The 20752-nt window shown below is 40.6% G+C and overlaps 2 protein-coding genes across 4 annotated transcripts in view; both read left to right on the forward strand.

Moving 5' to 3' along the window:
- thg1l (tRNA-histidine guanylyltransferase 1-like) lies at positions 1–8533 on the forward strand. 2 transcript variants are annotated; one of them, XM_008419558.3, is made up of 7 exons: positions 1–605; positions 915–1106; positions 1187–1363; positions 1458–1627; positions 1701–1789; positions 3202–3309; positions 5845–8533. In XM_008419558.3, exons 2-7 carry the CDS (start codon positions 922–924, stop codon positions 6001–6003), a joined length of 888 nt encoding a protein of 295 aa, XP_008417780.1. In that variant the 5' UTR covers positions 1–605; positions 915–921; the 3' UTR covers positions 6004–8533. The 2 variants fall into 2 exon arrangements, with proteins under 2 accessions (XP_008417780.1, XP_008417782.1); XM_008419560.3 differs by lacking the exon at positions 1–605 and adding an exon at positions 679–697.
- adam19b (ADAM metallopeptidase domain 19b) overlaps positions 8399–20752 on the forward strand; it is a 25599-nt gene continuing 13245 nt past the window's right edge. For both annotated transcript variants that reach the window (XM_008419561.3, XM_017307199.2), the window contains exons 1-5: positions 8399–8529; positions 8713–8825; positions 8967–9037; positions 20292–20370; positions 20600–20676. In XM_008419561.3, the coding sequence (XP_008417783.1) occupies positions 8424–8529; positions 8713–8825; positions 8967–9037; positions 20292–20370; positions 20600–20676 (446 nt within the window). In that variant the 5' untranslated portion in view covers positions 8399–8423. The remainder of the gene's footprint in view (positions 8530–8712; positions 8826–8966; positions 9038–20291; positions 20371–20599; positions 20677–20752) is intronic.

A 20752-nucleotide genomic window follows, 5' to 3' on the forward strand; every position in this document is an offset into this window, starting at 1 on the left:
CCAAGAGTCAAGTATAAAAAAAAAAAAGAAAAAAAGATTTTTAATTGGACTACAAATCCCATAGCTCTTCAATACACGTGATTATCAGTGGCTGTGTTTCTTGACACGGGTAGAAATGAAGATAAAGCGGCGTGGGAGGAGTTATTTTTGCCTGGATAAAATGTTTATAATAAAATATTTTTCAGCCTTGAAATGATATCAAAAATATTGTAACTCTCGTACAAAATAACTTATTATCTCAGCGTGAAGTGAGTGGCATAAATTGTGTGAAAAGTCCCTCTTCTCTGCGCAGTGTTTGCTGTAGCGGCTGACAAATGGTGTGCACCCACTTGCGCTTTCGAAAGTTAAACACGGGAAACATAACGTACTTTTGGGTAACTTCATTGCCATTCGCATTTTATTAATCCGTTCAGGTCGCCGCCAGATATAGGCTGCGTTATATGTTATAAGAAAATATGTCATTATATGTCTCCAGAAAACAGCAAATATCGTATTGTGCTTGAACCAAACCAAAAATTGTTCAACTCGGAACCTTTGTGAGGGAAGTTCTGGAGGTGGTACTAAGACTACGGCATATTTGGTCGACGGACTGTACACAAAGCAACGTGAGTTATCACAGAATAAGTGTTTTAGTACATCTGTTATTAAATAGGTATACAATCAATGTGGTTCGGTGTCAGGAAACTTAAATCATCACGTCAGTTGTGGCATTAGCTTATCTGTTTAATTGTCGCATAAACGATTAGCTAAGTTGCTACCTGCTCTTATGCCATTCCTAATATGAGTCTGTTCCGCAGTTGTGTTACAGTAAATTTAACCAAATTAATCTATTTATAACAAATAGATTTGTTGTCATGTCAAAACCCTTAAATAATAGTAACATGTCGTCTGTGGTGTGTTTTCCCCTCCGGCAGTCTCTGGATGCTGATAGAAACACTTGCTGCAGCAGGAAGGTCCTGTTTCGCCGCAGCATCTCTGCGTCCGTTTTCCAGCTCCAGCGCTATGGCCAAAAGCAAGTTTGAGTACGTCCGCAGCTTTGAAACGGACGACACCTGCCTCAGGAACTGCTACATTGTCGTACGACTGGATGGTCGCAACTTCCACAAGTTAGTTTTCTTCCGGCATCTCACGCTTAATGTCTGGAATGTGTTTTTTGACTTTTCTCTCACATTACAATCTGCTTTAGGTTTGCAGAGCAGCACCAGTTCGCCAAGCCCAACGATGACAGGGCCCTGGGGCTGATGAGCAGGAGCGCCCGCTCTGTCATGGAAGAGCTGGAGGACATTACCATCGCCTATGGTCAAAGTGATGAGTTCAGCTTTGTTTTTAAGAGAACCACTACCTGGTTCAAAAGACGAGCCAGGTACACTTCACTTTCATTGACATGCCTTTAAAAATCTCCACATCACGACGGTTCTGTTCCGCTTCACTTTCTTCCCACCGTGCTTGTTTTGCAGTAAACTCATGACTCATGTGGCCTCCCAGTTTTCCTCTTCGTATGTGTTTTACTGGAAGGAGTTCTTCGGAGAACAGCCCCTCCTGTACCCGCCTGGCTTTGACGGGCGGGTGGTTTTGTATCCCACCAACCGTAACCTCAGGGACTACCTCAGCTGGAGGCAAGCAGACTGTAAGTGCATCTTTGTGTGTTTCGGTGGATAAGTCTACAGGATGCATATTTATATATGTTTCTTATATTCTAGGTCATATAAATAACTTGTATAACACTGTATTTTGGACATTGATTCAAAAAGGAGGACTCAGTACAACACAGGCCGAAAATCGACTAAAGGTAAGAGCAAAACAAAGCAGATGGGTCATTTTCTCTGTATAGAGGAAAAGATAAGAATTTTCAGACAGAAATAATATTTAGTACATTACGCATACATAATATAGTTTATAACCACTTAGTGTATTAATTCCATTGTCATGGTGTGTCTAGTTGCCAGATATGCCAAGTTGTCCTTCTTTTGGAACATCTCTAAGCCTATAAGGAGGGAGGCATTTATGTTCAAAATGGATCACAATATGTTAAAATACTTTGGATTTATCATCCCTTCATTAACATAAAAGTCAATCTAAATGAAAGAATTATTGAGGTTTTTACCTTTTTTTTTTTAATTAAAAAAAAACATCTTTTTTCTTCTTTTCTGTTTTTATTAACCATACTGTGAAACTTTTAATTTCCCTTAACTTTTTTTATTTGTATTTTGTCACCTTACAGCTACAAACATCAGTGCAATTTATCAAAATGTTGTAACGCAGAGCAACACTAACGATGCGCCATTTTCAAATCTTTCACAGTTTAACATCTGAATAGTGTGGCGTATGTTTATATTCAGCCTCCTTGAGTCGACACTGTTAGAGAGCGTTGCACTAAGAGTCTTTTAAAGTATGAACTTATCATCTTTAATTATATAAAGACGGGGTCTTTCCACTGAAATTGAATTTAGGTTAGGGATAGTTCTATGTGCTTTTCTTCTTTCTTTTTTTTTTTGTTCATGTTTTGTTTTATAACCAGCTGGATTGGCATCAACTTGTTTAAATTATTTTTGTAATTTTTCTGATCGATTAAAAAAATTGTCTGCAGCTTTTGGAATGCATCCTCCAAGGCAGCTCCAAACTTTTTTTATTATTATTATTTGGTTTCTTTTACAGAGAATGTTTCTATTTTAAGCCAAGGCTTTACTGCCTGAACTGTTTGACATTTTGCTATAACATTCGGCTTAGTAGTGGAAAGCACAGTATGTTTTAGATGTCAACAGACTCTCCAGAGCTTATTAATTGACACAAATAGACTTTAATGGCTGCAGCTGCCTGGGACTGATGCAGCTGTTCTTTATAACCTATTTCATGTTCCAGTCCAGATTAGGAGTCAACCAGAGAACAACATCTAGAAACCTCATTATTTGTTAAAAAAAAAAAAAAACTCTCCTCATGTCCTGTGTCTGTATATTAAATCACTTTTAATATGTTGAAATGTTTTAGCGGTTCGGTTGTAGTAATAAGTGCGACTTCAATGTTAGTGTTTGCTCTTCTAGAATAATTGAAACACCCTGACACAATGCAACCAGCAGGTGGTGCCAGCCAGTAACGTGAACACCCATTCTTGCTTCCTGTGCATGAGTATTTTTATTAAGAAGTAGCTGAACTCAATTTAATATATATATATATATATATATTTTTGTTTTGTTTTTTTAACAGGGAACATTAGCTTCAGAGAAAAACGAGATTTTGTTCTCAGAATTCGACATCAACTATAACAACGAATCGGCCGTCCACCGGAAAGGCACCACCCTCATTTGGGAAAAGGTGAGATACTCCGGAGTGATTAAGTCTGCACGGTTTCTGTAAACCTCTGTTGAGGATATTCCAAGCGTGTGCCCAACCAGCTCAGTTTGATATGAACCGCAAACTGCTTTGTGACTCGGATCTTAATAGTTTCTCTATTTTCCTAGTCAAACCTTCAGATTTCCTTTATCTGTCTCTTTCTACCAAATGCTACAAGTTGAATATTTATTTTCATTTCCTCTCTGTCTCCGTCTTTTCTTTGATTCAGAAGTGACACAGTGTTTTTCTTTATTTTTCAGTAATGGCTTAGCTGGACTCTCACTTAGTCCGATTTTTAAACAATGTAGCTAACGTTGTGATGGACAGGCGTGTTTTATGTTCATTCTGCTAGGAAAACAAAAATTATGCGTTATGTATTGATTTAAGAAATTGTTTAAAAATATATTTACTTTGTATAATCTATGTTTTTTATTATTTTTTTCTATGTTAAAACTGTTAACACTAGCTTAGTAATATGACTCTGTGACCAGATTAACTGCTGCTGTCACTGTTTACAGCTCTGAGGTTTATGAAGTGGTTAAAAAGGAAGTCGGTTAATATTATGTTTACATTTAGGTTGAATAGATAAAATGAAGACTCAATGCAATACGTATGTATGCAGAATTGTGCAAACATCACAGGTTTATCCCTATACTACCTATAGTTTTTTTAACAAACAGTTGAATTTTGTTAAAATTTAACTGCTTGAATTTTTTACATGACTTATAAAGTTATGTAGAGATATTTTTCCTGATTCATTCTCAGATTATTCACTTCTTTTTCTGTCATGTGCAGCTGCAGAATCAATTTTTGTCTGAAGTTTATTTGTGTTTATTGGGTTGTCAGGAAACTGACATCAGTCCTTAAAAATTATTCAGAATTTTATTTTCAGGCTACTAACCACTTCCACTTCAGCCACTCAGTTTTCATAATGAGCTCTTATGGTCACGTACTAGTTCAGGGTTTATGCATGCTAAGCATCTGTAAAGACATGAGAGATTTTTTTTTCACAGGTCTGTGCATTTGAACACAGTCTGGACCAAATGAGTATTCTCCCTGTATCTTAATCAGATTGTTCTCTGTAAATATGACCGTTTCAAAAGAAAGGAAATATTCGTGTTAACGCTGAAATATTCTGTTTGTGATTTTTATTGTTTATCCCGGGCAGCTATAATTAAAAAAACTCTTGTTTCTGTGAATGAGTTTTGAATTTTCACCGGTAAGCTTATTTCATTTATGAACTGTAGTTCTTTAAATATAAGTTCATAACAAGTACAAGTTTCACTAAATAGACTGTTTTTTAAACAATGTTTACAAGTTCAGCTTCAGTTTATTTATAAAGTGCTGTAAAGATAGCATCAGGATAAGCAAAGTGCTGTACAAAAATATGAAATAAATCATCCATCCATCCATTTTCTATACACCCTTGTCCCTTAACGGGGTCAGGAGGGATGCTGGTGTCTATCTCCAGCTAACGTTCTGGGCGAGAGGCGGGGTCACCCTGCACAGGTCGCCAGTCTGTCGCAGGGCAACACAGAGACACACACACTCACACCTAGAGGCAATTTGGACAGGCCAATTAACCTGGCAGTCATGTTTTTGGACTGTGGGAAGAAGCCGCACAGGGAGAACATGCAAACTCCATGCAGAAAGACCGGGGCTGGGAATCGAACTCAGAACCTTCTTGCTGCAAGGCAACAGCTCTACCATCTGCGCCACTGTGCAGCCCTGAAATAAATCAAAAAGACTAATATATTATAACATTGTAAATTGTTATTATTATTAAAAAACGCAAAACAAAATGGCTTATACTGTGTTAAAATTTTCTGAATAAAGATGAGTTTTTAATTGTTAATAGCTACTGCATTTCTAAATTTGGTTCCTTGCTCTGATTCTGAAATTTCTCAGTTTCTGCCTTCCTGGCTCTGAAGCAGGTGGAATATTGAAAAACTGGTCTGTAACTCACCAGTAATAACAAACAGCAGGGCTTCCGACACACTTTTTTGTCTAAGTTCAGTGAAACTCAGATGTTATGGAAATATGCTTATATGGAATAATCACATTGATTGAAATATTCTTCATCACTTGGAGTCAAAGCTACTTCCTCCATTTAAGACGGTGCGTCTTTCCTTTCAATTTTTGTTATCTTAGAAGTCATATGCAGCCAGGAAAAGCATAAAAAAATTGATAAATGTTGAAAATATTCCATCTCCAGCCCACAGTCTAAAAGATCTGCTTGTGTGTCCAACTGTTTGTTCCTCATCCTTCCTTCCTTGACCTTGAACCTTTGTACTTTTACTTTAAAGTTGACTAAATAAAGACCGAGAAGTCTGGAATGTTGACATTTTTAGAGAGCAAAACTGACTTAATGGGTACATTTTGTCATAACGAAGAGGTTCTGCAACTCAAACCTGTTGCAGAAGTAAAACAGGACTCAATTTTTAATCAGCATAAGAAAGCCTCCCAGTAAAGTTCCCTGATTGTCTCTAACGTCTGTCTCATTTCTCTGTCGTGCAGCGGAACGAGACGGTTAGCAAGCGCATAAAGCGACCGAATGAGGAGGAGCAGCAGGTTCCTGTCACACGGAGCAGGAAGAAGGTGGAGGCCTACCACTGCGACATTATCGGGGACCAGTTCTGGGAGGAACACCCGGACGTTCTCGAGGACGACACCTGACAACAGCAACTCTCCGCGGAGAGACGACTCTGAGCTGCGTGTTTGAAGCCGGCTCTCACAGACAGAAACCAAAGAAGCACAGCTGCAGCTTTTCTTGAAACCAAACTACGCTTTTTCCAACAGCTGATTTGTGTTTCTACTTCTCATCTATTAAATCGCGTGCAAAGTGATCCGTCAAAAAGTCCAATTATGCTCACGTAAATTTCTTCCCATCACCACCAGCGGGTACCGAGGACATTCAGGGGCATGCATGTCTTTGCCTTCCTTCCCGCGTAGGGTTACTTCTCTAAAAATATACCCTCATGCGATATCATGAATGGCATTCAAAATACTACCAAGGCCTGATCTCTTTGCACGTCTAACACCACCATGACGCGCTGACGGAACGGCTCGTTTGCAGTGCAAACTGCAAATCGGAGTTAATCTTGCAGAAAGCAAAAAGTTTTGTAAAAGAAAAATAAATAAAAATCATGGTATGTAGAGGAAAAAAGGGGGGGGAGTGGAAATGATCCAGACTACAACAGGGGAAAAAAAAATAGCCGTTTATTGGAGCCAAGGCACCCATGAAGAGACGTGAGTGGATTCAGTGGTGTGCGCTGTCATCAGGGCTAAGAATACCTCCCCACACCCTGCATTAACTCTACCCCTCTGACATGCGCTGCGTGGCATATCACACTTCCAGCGGCCGACCCAGAATGAGCGGCTGCTGGCAGCCTGGGGAGTTCGAAGCCCTTACTGTATTCTGTTGCTGTAGCTCACGCAACGGGAAGCGAACCTTCTTGTTGATCACTAGATGCTAATTCGGTCAAAAAGGATCATTTTGCTGTAACGAGATAAAAATCGGGAGCCGGCTGTGTGTCCATTTGCTGTGACTGGTGGCTCTCTGTGTGTGTTTGTGTGTGCAGACAATGACTGGACACATGGTCACATAGACCAGAGGAAACCCTAGAAACTAGAGCATGTTGAGACAAGTGAGCCTGTTATTTAAAGGTGGCATGGATATGCGGTGCTTAACCATAATCCCCTTGTGCTGCTGTCGTGGAAAGAAGAGGATCGGTTCTATTTAAGTTCAGCTTTTTACTTTTTTTTTTATTTTCTTTTTTTAGTTCTGAGCTTGGATGGCGACAGATGTGCTGGCAGCATTTGCTTTTACACCAGGTTTGAGGGGTCAAAAATTTTAATAAGTTAAATATCTTGTAAGGCTCGGATTTGTGAAAAACATATGGTTGGTGTAATAATATTGATTCCATCTTGTTTTAAAAACTTTGTTCTTTAGAGCCAATTTTTCCGTTTTTCTAGTTGATGTAATCAGATATATACAACTTGGAATTATATACTTTGCTAAAGAACAATAAAATAATTTAGCGTGTTAGAGTAGTCTCAGAATAGAAACAAATCAGCAGATATATCGTTTGTATGGGGAGCCAAGTGTCGTGGTTTTATCAATGTAATTGTGTTGCACTTGTCTTTTTTTTTTAAAACATTGCGTCACAACTACTTAAGATTCTTTTAACTTTTTCAATTCATATGATGGGTTATCTTTAAAAAAAATAATGTAGTGATTCAGAATTCCCTCAATATTGTGTTCACCTCAGTTTAAAATTTTAATGCTTTTCTTTATCTTACTAATGTGCATAGTTTACACATTCAGTTTTGCAGCGTGTTGCACTTGTTAGGCAACAGGATACTCCTCTGTTTAGACTGCAATAAGTAGATTAAAGCAACTTTACATCGTACATTTTTGTTTAGTTTTCTCTGTGATATACATATTTTAGGCTTATTTCACACGACAGAAGCCCAATTCCACTTCACGGAAGTAATTTTTTGGTCGGGCTTGGAGCTATGAACCTAAACTCTAATTAGTTATATAACTGGCTACACAAAAACAAACAAACAAATAAAAAAAGGATTCCTGAAAAACAAAAACAAAAAAATCAGACCTGAACATCAACGCCTGCTGTGTGAACGCAGCCATAGTTCGCTTATACCTCTGGCCGACTAAGCCGAAATGCGAATTCAAATGCGGCATTTGAAATCCCAATAATTAACGATAACGTTTCAATATTGGGGGGCGAAAAAAAATCAACTGTGGTAATTAAGTTTTATTTTCAGCCAGCTGCACGTCTACAGCGGACATTCTCCGCCGCACCTCTACATGCCCGTCTCTGGAACATCCTTTCATCACATCCTGGGTTTGCCTTTCGACAGATCAATGTCCGTGCGTGGTGAGATGGGAGGGGTTTTGGAAATGACAAGAAATGTTCTCTCTCCGCTTTGCATCTGAAGCATCCCATTAACACTGCGCGCAGCGGCGGCTTATCGCGATGTCTCACTGGCGACGCTTTCTCCATCTGATGTGAAACGCCAGGCTGCTCTCTGGTCGGTTCTGTGTCGGTGGGCTCGGTTGTTTTATCAGTAGAATGCGTCCCCCTCCTGTCGGTTCCGTGCGGGTCTCTCTGTGTCTCTGCCTTACGGTTTTTCAGCACCTAGTCTCTGCTGCTGGCTCTGAAGAAGCTGCTTATAAAGGTGAGGCGGTTAGTTTGTTTGTTGTTGTGTTTTTTTGCACGTTGGGGGATTCTTTTCCAGCGTATTTCCCTCTTCAGGATGTGGTGTCAAAAATATGCATTTGTTGGAGATTGCTTTTAATTAAATAGACGAGAATGCAGCTTTGTGCCGTTTATCCCCAATTCTTTTGTTATTCCCCTGCAGGAGAAAACAATCAGAACAGATTGAAAGGCGTCCTCGAACATATCCAGAGTTATGAGGTTACCTCTCCCGTGTGGCTGCATCCTCGTAGACACATCAGATCTGCCAACAAAGAGGTGTGTGTGTGTGTGTGCATGTATGTGTGTGTGTGAGAAATGCTGGATATTTGCCCAAGTGACAAAACAACTGAGATTTGTTCTCATGTGAAGCCAGTGTGCATTGCTATGGCTGAATCTCATCTGTTTCGTGTTTTCTAGCATCCGGCAGAGGTCCAGGTTCTGATCTCAGCCGAGGGCCAGCAGCTCACAATACACCTGGAAAAAAACGAGTGAGTTTTTTTGAAGTCAGAGGCTTCAGGAAGACACAGCATCATTTTTTTTACATTATAGACAAAAACTTTAGTATATTTTATTGAGATTTCTGGTAATACTTTATTTGATGGGGTGTGCATAAGACTGACATGACACTGTTATAAACATGACATAACACCTGTCATGAACATAAAGAAGTCTTTGTGAATGTTTATGACAGTTGTCATGAAGTGTCATTCAGTAAATAATGACACTTTTAAAGCAGAGTTGCTCTAAAAGTTGCATTGAAAGTCCATTAAAAATGCCAACTTTGCATTAAATTATCATAATTTACAAAATCATGAACAACCTGAACAACAACTATAAAGTCTTAAAAAAAATGCAATTATATTTTTAAAAAATAAGCAATGCTTACCCTGGAGGGGGGACAAGTAAAGCTTGGTTTACTCGAATGCCCGTAAATAAAATCCAGTCTACAACAAATTACTTCCAGAAGTCATCAAATTAGTTTAACACAGTCCAAACAAGAATAATTTAATCTCAATGTTCAGTGAAAGACCTCCCAGCTAGCGAACAAACATCATCATAAACACCAAGAAACACAGCAGGCAGGTCAGGGAGAAAGTTGTGGGAAAGGATAACATCTGGAGCTTTGAACATCTTACAGAGCACTATAATTCATTCATTCATTCATCTAAAACTGCAAAGAGTAGGCACAATTGGCTGCTTGCCGAGATGGTGACGTTGGAGGAGCTGCAGAAACTCACAGCTCAGGAGGGAGAATCTATGGCGCGCTCCATAAAGAGTGGCAAGAAGAAACTCACCGGTGAATGAAAGCCATAAAAACTCCTTTTACAGAGTTTTTATGCCACAAGCCGCATAGTCAGCTGGTCAGATTGTTTAAGTTAAACGTTTTGGGCTACATTCGATGTGCTAATGTGCGGTAGAGAACCTACACCGTGAATCCACAGGGTGAAACATGGTGGTAACATCATGCAGTGGGGAGGCTTTTCTTTATTAGGGGCGAATAAGTCGGGTTCGACGATGTCATTTGATCCAAGGTAAAAGGAATGGAGTCAGAGGCATTTTCTCCACTGCGTCTTCATCTCGGTTGTAGCCTGTTTAAGCCCAGATCAGTCTTCTGTTGCATCTTTGATTTATTACCCCTGCAGCTAATTTGCTCCATATTTATTTTGTAAGAGTGAAATTTTCTCTCAGTAACCCTAACGACAACCCAAGTACCACCAGTGGCGCGTGAGAACCATAGGATTACGGCATCTCAGTCATCAGCGGGCCGACCTGCTTGCCCTTGTTTGTTTGACCAGATGTTAGCTGTGACATGGACGCGTTCACAAGGTCAGTGCCCCCGGTGGATGATGATGGGGGTGTGGGGGTCGTGGTGGATGACAGACACCCGATCCGTCCGCCTGGAGCTAACAGGAAGTGAGATTGTGCCTCTCCAGCGAACATCCTGCAATCTGATGTAGCGGTTCCTGTCCGCTAACAATGAGACGATGGCAGAACGAGAGCCGAGTGTCTTGCCCCTCTTTAATAAAAAGTTTGCAGGGTAGGTCTGCGTTTTTTACGATAAACGAGCTGAGGTTTTATCACTTGGATTGGAGCCAGCAGACAAGTGGACAGCAGAGCCTTTATGAACGTCAGCCACGGAGTCTGCTTCTGCCCTCGAGTGTATCCCTCATTTGGATTCTCACAGAGCCGCGTCTCCAGCGAGTCTGGATGAACGTTCCTCCCTTACCCACCCGCCCCGAGGGATTTTCCCCTCCGCTCCGTCGACCCGGCAGGTGGTCTCACTGTTGGGGGCCCCCCCTCCCACCACCCTCTGGGAGAAGGGATTTTCATCAATCACAACCTGTCCGACCATGTGTGGTCAGAAGACAGAGTGGGGAACGATGACTGATGAAGCGACGGGCGTGAGGTTTTGACATAGATTAGATAAAACGTGTACAGTGTGTTTCTCAGAACAGGATGGAGAAGGTGTTAATAGACTCAAGAAATGATTACAACCTGTTCCAAGAAAGAGGAAATCCGACCTTTTTCTTGCAAAGATAAGACAGCATTTTGAAATCCATTTTGTGCAATTTTCCTCTGTTCTGGGGCAGGAAACAATCTGAACATTTCAAGACATCCAGTTAGGTTTTGTCCTGATATATCTTTGCGTGTTTGTAATAGCTCGAGTGCTGCACTTCACTTAGAGACTGCACTTGCTTCAGTACGCGAACATATTTAACAAAATTTACGCTCATCATAACTTCTAACACTTAATTGGATCCTTGAGAGTTTTATGGTGTCTTGCAGCCCATCTGCCTGGTGTGCAGATTTACATTTAGTGCACTCTCACAGCGTAGCTTGCCAGCCCAGGCTGTTAAGCACCACGAGTCATCATTTTTACAACTTTTCTTTTTTAATTATGTTTGGGTTTGGAGCTTATGGTCTCCATCTGTAACAGCAAAATCTATAGCTCAAATTTGACCTTACAAAGTTTTTATTCCAAGTATTTATTCAGAGAAGAGGAGGAAGTTGAGAGAAATGTTGTCTGAGAAGTGTTGCTTGAAGACCCATTAAACCGGCACCTTTCCCAGGGATTTAAAAGCACTTTTTGCTGATTCCAAGCTGCTGAGTTTCACCGTAGCGGGACGTTGAAAATCCTTTTCAGTTAATGCTACATATGTGGTGATGTAGAAAGAAAGCTGAAATACTCCAGCAGCATTGATAGTTGAGCGTTATCGTCTACAGTTGGTTTGAGCATGAAGACAAAAGGAGTCACAGATTCACCGTTTTATATTGAATGTTTACAGATAATGGTTAGTGATTTAGTTTGTAATGTGTCTTTAAATAAATATTTTTTATTCATATCTGACTAATCTTTGCTGTTGAACAAAAGGCTTTTGAGATGAAGAAAACCAACACTGATACTGATGTTTACTAAAATATTGTGCTCCAATAATTCCAGGCTTTTCTTTACCTTTAATTGACAATATGTAGTTACTTGAAACCAAAAATAGTTTTCTTTGTGTCATTTCAAACCAGTTTTCGCATTCTTCTTTGACCTTTGACGTCAACAAAGGTCAAAGGTATTTCTGGAATACTCAAGACCATCCCATCTCCCACCAACAACAAAACTCACTTGACTCCTCTTCCGTCCTCGTTCTGGTGCTTTGCTAGAACTCCAGCTAATCATCCTCACCACATCTAGATGCCTAAATGCATTGAGTGCTACAATAGTTCCTGTTCAAGTTCCTACAGAACAATTCTGATGCTTTCTGGAAAGAGCCTGTTTTTCATTTTTCACCCTTTAATTTTAGGTTCCCCCCATCGCAAATCATTGTTTCAGCCCTTTGTTTCCCAATAAAGACTCCCAAAGTACTTTTGATTCGTTTCCAGTGCTGAGACACAAATGGCTGTGAGACTAAAAGCTTGGCTGGGGAAGACTGCAGTTTGTGTCGGAGGGGGAAGATTAATGATTTTTCAGGAGCAGCCAGATGAAACGCTGCCAGTAAATACATGCCACGGTAGTATCCTGGCTGCATCTCTGTATCCTCTCTGCACCCAAAACTGTGTTACAAGGTCAACAGATAAATGGGAAACCTAAAGCAGCTGTGGAACGATCTCGATGTCATTCTTTTTATTTGTCTCATGTGACGCTCCAGGGCTATCGTTCTCCAGCTGTCCTTCTTTTCTCCCGGCTTTACCTCATCCGTTCTTTAGCCAATCGCAGCAACAAAACGTGAAGGAAAACATAGACATTAGTGTTTGTCGGCATTGGTTTTCTTTGTGGCCGGAGTCCAAACCTAATCAATTTCTGTCCTTCCCAGTCATTCTTCTCTCTCTCTGTGTGTGTTTGCCCGAGCTTTTATCTAAATGAAAGGCCACGGCGCACTTGCGTCGGGCTGATTCGGTTAAGAGCAAGGCGAGGACCAGAGAGAGCAGGCTGACTCAGAGTGCAGGAAAGGTAATGCAACTACACAGCAAGATGGAGAGGAAGCGGTGTGAAAGGGCGTGTCATGGACCGGAGGGTTGAGCAAGGACGAGCTGAGAGGAAAAGTTGTGACAGTTGGGGTCGGTTTGGGTGTGAGTTATATCTCTCTAGTTCAGACAGGACCCGTGTGGATACTACCTCTTCCTCCATTGCCTGACTTTCTCTATTCTTCAGCTTGGTGCCCTTCCTGCACATCATTAAGTGCATGAACCTGAATGTCGCACTCCCTAAGGAAACGCGGCCATTGTCTCTCCTCTTTGCTCTTTTCCTTCTCCTTCAGTCCGCCCTTATCTTGTCCTGTCCTCCACTGACCAGCTCGGAAACCGGAGTTTTCTCACCTCGCCTGTCGCTCCCCCGGGGCTCCAGTGTAAATAAACGAGCCCGGCAGCGAGGCTTAGGGAGTCGGCGGCCACACGCAGACAGATGACATCCGCAAGCTAACTTTTACAGACTCAGCACCACGAGAGAACGCAAAGACGGTTGATCCGACGGAGTGGTGAAAACAGACGCGGGATGTCATCTTTTTTTTTTCGCCATGTTCAGAATCCTTTGCAGAAATGTAGTATTTCTTTTTTGCTCTGCGTCAGCCATCTTTCTCCTGACCCCCCTACCTCTGTGCAGTGATGTCATCTGATACTATGAGAGAATGCAACCCTCTGACCCTGTTGCATTACCCCCCCTCGCTCCCCAACCCTGTCCCCACCCGTCACTATCTCCAGAGTACATTAGCATTACTCCCCCACTCCGTCTTTCTCCCGCCAACGTTGAACCGGCTCTTTGTTTCAGCTTCATTTGCTGGACAGCCCCGACTCCAGCAACATTGCTGTGCTAAATCACAGCATCTGTCCAAGCGCTGGAAGGCATCCAGACGACGTTGGCCAGCACATAGGACTTTTACAGTCTCACTTTGAAAGCCCTCGTGGTATTTACTGGAATGCAAATAAGCTAAAGGCTTTAGGTTTTTCTAAAGTCAATGGGATGCGTTTTAGGCTGATTGGCTCAAACTTGGCAGTGGAATGAGGTTCGCGGCGCCTGGCCATGCTTAGCTGTGCTGCTCCTAAAGTGTTTCATCACTCGCAAATGTATTATTTTTTTTTACATTTTGTTATGTTTCAAACTTCTGTTTGTTTTAGTGGGATTTTATGTGCTAGATCAGTACAGTGAAGTGCGTAGATACTAAGTAAACGGACAATTAACTGTTTTTATTTTTTGTTTTATTACACATAAATCTAATCTACAAGTCAGGATTTATACTTATTCATATTAATAAGCTATATAAGATCAAAGGAGGATTTCATGTGTTAACACCAATTTGTAACCACATGAATATACTTTGATCAAAATCCTTGTTTTGCCATTACTGTGGCAACATTATGCCTCTTTTGGTTTTCTGTTTTGGTTAAAAGAGCTTATCTTTACAAATCAGAATTATATTTTTTAAACTCATCTGGCAGTGTTTGACACATTTATGAATATTGCTATGTAAAATGAGTAAAATTGACCTTGTGCTTTTGGAACGCACATGGTTGTTGAAAAGGAAAATAGTTTCTGTCACGCAGGTGTGTCACCGCTGTTTATTCCAGTTTTTAATCACCAGTTGACACCTCCCATCTGTCAGGAAATACTGAGACGAAATGAAACTGCGTTGATCACTTCCTCTGTGGTTTAGTGTGGCACTTTTACCTACTCTATTTAATATACAGGTTTAGTGAATTAATATATGTCACATCTCCAACTGATGATAAGAATGAGCATGCCAACGTTTGCATTCTGGTATGCAAATGACCATAAAGATAATGGAATATGTTATATGTGCAGCTTTGATTGGATAACACATATACATTTTTTTAATCAATTCTGCCAAACACCCTTGAGAACCGACAGGAGCTGCACCAGGGTGTAACAAATGTGTTGCTGGCGGTAGAGGCTAGTTGTATAATTTCATAGATGGTGTGTTTTGACTACGTGTCACGCCGGGGCAGGTTATATAGCCATCAGTCTGCTAGTGTACACAAACGGTTATCCCCAAGGATTGGTATGTCAGAGTGGTTTTGCTCAGGCACAGAGCTGCTGATTGGCGTGTGAACAGAAGCAAGAATGGAGACGGAGTCATTTGTTTCTTTTTCAGACGACATAATTGCCCTTCATATAGAAGAGCTGTGAAGTAGCAGCAGGGCGAAGTTGAGTTTGTCGTTCATTCGGTCTCTGAAAACCGCAGAGTCTTAAAGATAACCCAAGATCATGACGGGAATCTTGAGTTCAAGAGGCTGCAAAACTTGCCCCCACTAAAGTGAAGGTTGTGACTGGTAGGAAGAAATCTCCATGGAGAAATGCACAAGTAGTTCAATCTGCAAGACAACTCTGCCGTAGGGCCGAACGGAAATGGCGTAAAGGTCAACTGCACGTTTATTATGACATCTACAAGGAAAGACTACGTAACTATCACACAACACTGAAACATGCGAGAGAAGCTTTCTTTGCAGATGTCATAAACAAAAACATTAACAATGCTCGAGCTTTATTCGCCACTGTTGACAGGCTCACAAATCCTCCAATGACGTTACCACCTGAACTTCAATCTATTGCCGCCTGCAACAAGTTTTCCAGTCTCTTTCAGAGAAAATTCAAAAGATCAGAGGATTAATCTGCTCATCCACTCCAAAGACAGTACTAATGCTGGGCCCAAACAAAACAAATGCAGGAAAAATGACCCAATTTCTACTACTAAATTATAAAACCCTAGAAGAAATTATAAGTCAATTAAGCTCCAGTTCCTGCTGTCTGGATGTCCTACCCACACATTTCTTTAAGAAAGTCCTGCCTGTTGTTGCTAATGATCTGATCCAAATAGTAAACTCATCGCTCTCTTCAGGTGTTTTCCCCCAGGCTTTGAAAACAGCAGTTATCAAACCACTTATAAAAAGAACAATCTAGACAAATCCCTACTGCAGAATTACAGGCCGATCTCCAACCTCCCATTCATCAGCAAAATTATTGAAAAAGCTGTTTTTAAGCAATTAAATAACTTCCTAACAATAACAAACTGCTTTGACTCCTTCCAGTCTGGTTTTCGTGCTCACCACAGCACGGAGTCGGCCCTTGTAAAAGTGTTCAATGACATCCATATAAATACAGACTGTGGGAGAACCACAGTGCTGGTTCTGTTGGACCTCAGTGCAGCTTTCGACACTGTTGACCACGACATTTTACTGAATCGACTGGAGAGTTGGGTCGGACTCTCCGGTCCAGTGCTCAACTGGTTTGAATCTTACATAAAGAACAGGGATTTCTTTGTTTCAATTGGAAACTTCTCATCAGAGAGGTCAAAGGTCACATGTGGGGTACCCCAAGGTTCAATCCTAGGACCCCTTCTTTTCAATATTTATATGCTCCCACTGGCAAAGATTATAACAGGACATAGGATTAGCTACCACAATTATGCGGATGATACACAGCTCTACATCACGATGTCACCAGGTGACTCTGAACCCATCCAATCACTGAATAGATGCTTAGAACAGATCAATGTGTGGATGTGCCAAAACTTTCTCCAGCTAAACAGAAACAAAACTGAAGTTATTATCTTTGGACCTAAAGAGGAACGAACTAGAATCAATGCACAGCTTCAGTTATTACAACTAAAACCAGCGATCAGGCCCGAAACCTGGGAGTAGTGATGGACTCTGACCTGAACCTTCAGAGCCACATTAAGACAGTCACAAAGTCGGCCTTCTATCACCTGAAGAACATCTCTAGGATTAGAGGACTTATGTCTCAGCACGATCTAGAGAAACTCATCCATGCATTTATCTTTAGCCGCATTGATTACTGCAACAGCGTCTTCACAGGTCTGACTAATAAATCAATCAAACAGCTGCAGCTGATCCAGAATGCTGCTGCTCGGGTTCTCACTAAAACCAGGAAGATAGAGCACATAACACCAGTTTTAAAGTCCCTACACTGGCTCCCTGTAGCTCAGAGAATAGACTTTAAAATACTGATGTTAGTTTATAAATCTCTGAACGGTTTAGCACCACAATACCTTAAAGATCTGTTATTACTGTACCAACCATCTAGACCCCTCAGATCTTCTGGTTCTGGTCTGCTCTGCATCCCCAGAACCAGAACCAGACGAGGAGAAGCAGCATTCAGTTTCTACGCACCACAGATTTGGAACAAACTTCCAGAAAACTGTAAAACAGCTGAAACACTGGGTGCCTTTAAATCTCAACTTAAAACCCACCTGTTTAGAGTTGCTTATGGCTAAATTAGGGTTAGAGTGCGGGTTTTGATGTCTTCCATGTTTTTATGTCTTTAATGTTTTTAATTTTTTTTTTTTTTTTTTTTTTTTTTTTTTTTTTTTTTTTTTTTTTTTTTTTTTTTTTTTCTTCTTTCTTTTATGTATGGGGAAGAAAGTGAAAAATGAGGGTGGAAAACGATGAAAATTAAAGTGGAATGGAAATGGAATGGAACCAGTTAAAGTCCGCGGGAGGGCAGACTCCTCTAACTATAAGTTAGTTAAATTCTGTGTGGGACGGCGGCGTCCTCTGGTAAGGGAGTTTTTTTTTTTTTTTTTATTTTTATTTGTTTTTAATTTCTCTCTTTCTCACTGTTATTTCTGTTTTTGTTTTGGTTGTGTAAAGCGCTTTGAGATGCCTTGCTGCTGAAATGTGCTATACAAATAAATTTGGTTGATTGATTGATTGAAAACTAAAGGAAGGCCAGATGAGGTCAGGAGGTCAAATCCAAACACTGTGGGGGTTGCCCTGTTTGCGATGACACATCCACACTGACTGATCAGTTTTAAATCCTCTATGTGGGACATGTGTGTAATTATAGAGCCTCCTCTTTCTCTGTGGATGATGAAGTAGTCGTTTCTGTCTGTGACTTGCTTTGTTGCAGATTGCATCAACAGTCTGTCATTGTTTCAAGTGGCTGGCCTCCCTCAGGGCGTCTGACGGGGGACGGAAAAGACTTCCCTTCATTTGTCCCAATCACGCTCTAGAGAAACAGATATTTTGGGAGATCTGCTCACTTGCGTCCTTGTGAGATGCAATTTGTATGACATGCATTGTATGTAAAGCAAGCAGTGTGCTAACTTAGCAAATATACATATACGGCAGGAAACGATAGGACACAGATCAAATATGTCTGAATTAGCTATTGAAGTGGTCAGCCATTTTTAAGTGGTGTTTGGATTTCACTAGAAACTTCCATGGTAAACCATCAGACACTGTGGCCTGAGTTGACTAATACTGTGCTAATGTTCTCAGCTCATTGTATAGATTATCAGACTTGTTGATAATTCCTTAGCACAGTTACTCCTTTGTTAGCAGCACCAGTTGACAGAAATGTACTTCTTAGCACTTTATACATTCAAACACTGTAACACCACAGTCCCTAAAAGACGCTGTACTGAACTCAATACATTGTTTACCCTATGAAATACAAATGTTTACCAATGCATCATCGTCACTACATCTTATGTAGAAGCCATATTGGAGGTTGAGGTTAGGTTGGAGATAGAACTCAATCTGGAAATGCTTTAGCAGTTATTCCCTCATTCAGAAATGAGTTATTGATGTAGTGTCTGAATTTCAAATGGAATTAAACATTCCTCAAATTGTTCAGTAAACGTGGAGCACTTGTACAATAGATTGGTTGAAATGACCAGTTATGACAAGCAGCCTGAGCTTTCATAGCAATGCCATGCTAATGCTAATTCGGCTGAATGTATTAACCTTTTGTGCATTCGTACACTGTAGAGACACATTGTCTAATATTGATTTTCCAATAAGTACTGTATTTTTCGGTACTTTTTTCCCTTGTTTTGAATCATGCGGCTTATAGCGGTTTTTCTGTGGATTTTTCTTTAACCACCAGGGGGCTCTCTAGCAAGAAGTGAATCATTGGAAGTCAAACTTGGAAATCAAAGAAGAAAGTGCTGATTTTCATTTAGAACAACATGCCCAGCAGCAGGCACGACGGAGAAAAGATACCAGCTGCTCATAGCTCTGTGCGGCTTGTACTTTTTTTTTTTTTTTTACTTTGTGGGTGCGGCTTATAGTGAGGTGCGCTCTATAGTCCGGAAAATAAGGTAGATACAAACAGGCTATAAGTGCAGCTATGAGCTTAGCTTAGAGCTTGAATTTAAAAGAAGCCCCCGTATTTTAATTGAATTGCAACTTCAGAGAGATCTATAGTTGCTTAGCTTTTAGCAAAGCTAAAGCTCAGAATGCTAGCTAACATTTGGTTTGTGTTAGTGAAAGGACAATTCACTTCCAAATTCAGTTGTTTGATTAATTAAGCTAACTTCACCCGGTGTTTAAAAGAACATCAATATTGCCTTCCAGCTTTTGTGCTGCAGCACAAAACAGATACTGAACATAAAAAATTTTTACTGTACAATACCTAATGCATTTCAGACAAATTGGTCTGGGTCACAGCTGTCGCTTGATTTGTTAAATGCATCTTTCATTCTAATCAGAATTTGCTGGACTAATGATTAAAGGATAAAGTTCAATCTTAGGGGGGAAAAATACACTTGGAGAGGCAGAGCAAAAGAAAACCATCTGCAGGGCAGACAAAGTTTATGAATGAAAACAGGAAGGATGGATTGAGACACAGTTGGAAGGAGCACTACAGGAAAAGAAGCATCAATGCTGGTCTGAGTCCAGAGGCCCTTGCTGAAACACACACGCACACACACACACGCACACACACACATACACACGCACGCACGCACGCACAGAGATGGAGGATAAGACAAATGTAAGGGTTTACCAAAAGCAATGTTTTTTCAATGTCCAGACATCCATGCAACCTCCACTGATTTATCAGCCTCTGCGGTGGAGTCAGACTTGTTTAGCAATTGAGAAATGTTTTTATTGTAGAAAAAAATAAATCTGGAACATGGGGAGCTAACTCCGTCCACGAAATGCTTTTTCACCATTGAGTTATACAATCCGGGAAGCAGGTGAAGGATTTCAGGAAAACATATATAGATTTATTTAAACACTCATGACATCTTTTTTGTGCTTTACTATCTTGGATTTGCTTAAGAAAATCTTTAAAGCACTTTGGTTCAGTGAGGATATCTCCCAGAATGAATAGTTTACAAGATTGAGATACAATGTTCTCTTTTACTATCTTAGTTCCTTCAGCTGTTGCTTGTTAATTATCGCCCCCGGTTCACGTTCACCCTTGAGGTCTCTATATGTTTTGCTGCTCTGTGTCTCGAATGTTTACGTCCTCTTTGTGCTGACTGCCTCCAGACAGCTGCTGGCCCCTGGGTATCAGGAAATCTGGTACAGCCCTGATGGAGCTCGCCGGTCCGCTTCTCCTGCCAGCACCGTGAGTCTAAAGAAACAGTTTTATGCTCCTAAATCACACAGCAAAAAAACCTTATTGAGCATTTCTGAAAAAAAAAGGAAGATTGGATGTGAACTTGAGAAAATCAAGTGAAAATCAGCATCTGTGTTTAATGCAAAAACGTTTTTTTTTTTTTTTTTTTCTCCTGAAAATACAAGAACATTACATTGAAGACAGAAAGCTGAGGGTTGAAATGAGACTTTTTTTTCAGGAAAATTGTTTCTACCATGGTGAAGTTCTGGGCATTGAAGGCTCCAGTGTTGCTGTCAGCACTTGTTCAGGGATCAGGTAAAGAAAACCAACTTTTATTCACAGACTTTTCTTTACTCGTGCATTGAACTCACAAAGCCGACTGCAGCAAATA

This window comes from Poecilia reticulata, chromosome 10 (genome assembly GCF_904066995.2).
Source record: "Poecilia reticulata chromosome 10, P_reticulata-male-v2, whole genome shotgun sequence".
In the NCBI taxonomy this organism is placed as follows: Eukaryota; Metazoa; Chordata; class Actinopteri; order Cyprinodontiformes; family Poeciliidae; genus Poecilia; species Poecilia reticulata.

What these genes read in the sequence shown, in the direction of transcription:
- thg1l (XM_008419558.3), top strand. Translation starts at nt 922, where the DNA reads ATGCTGATAGAAACACTTGCTGCAGCAGGAAGGTCCTGTTTCGCCGCA. An exon ending in GATGGTCGCAACTTCCACAA is followed by an intron (nt 1,107 to 1,186) that starts GTTAGTTTTCTT and finishes AATCTGCTTTAG; the next exon opens with GTTTGCAGAGCAGCACCAGT. An exon ending in CCACCCTCATTTGGGAAAAG is followed by an intron (nt 3,310 to 5,844) that starts GTGAGATACTCC and finishes TCTGTCGTGCAG; the next exon opens with CGGAACGAGACGGTTAGCAA.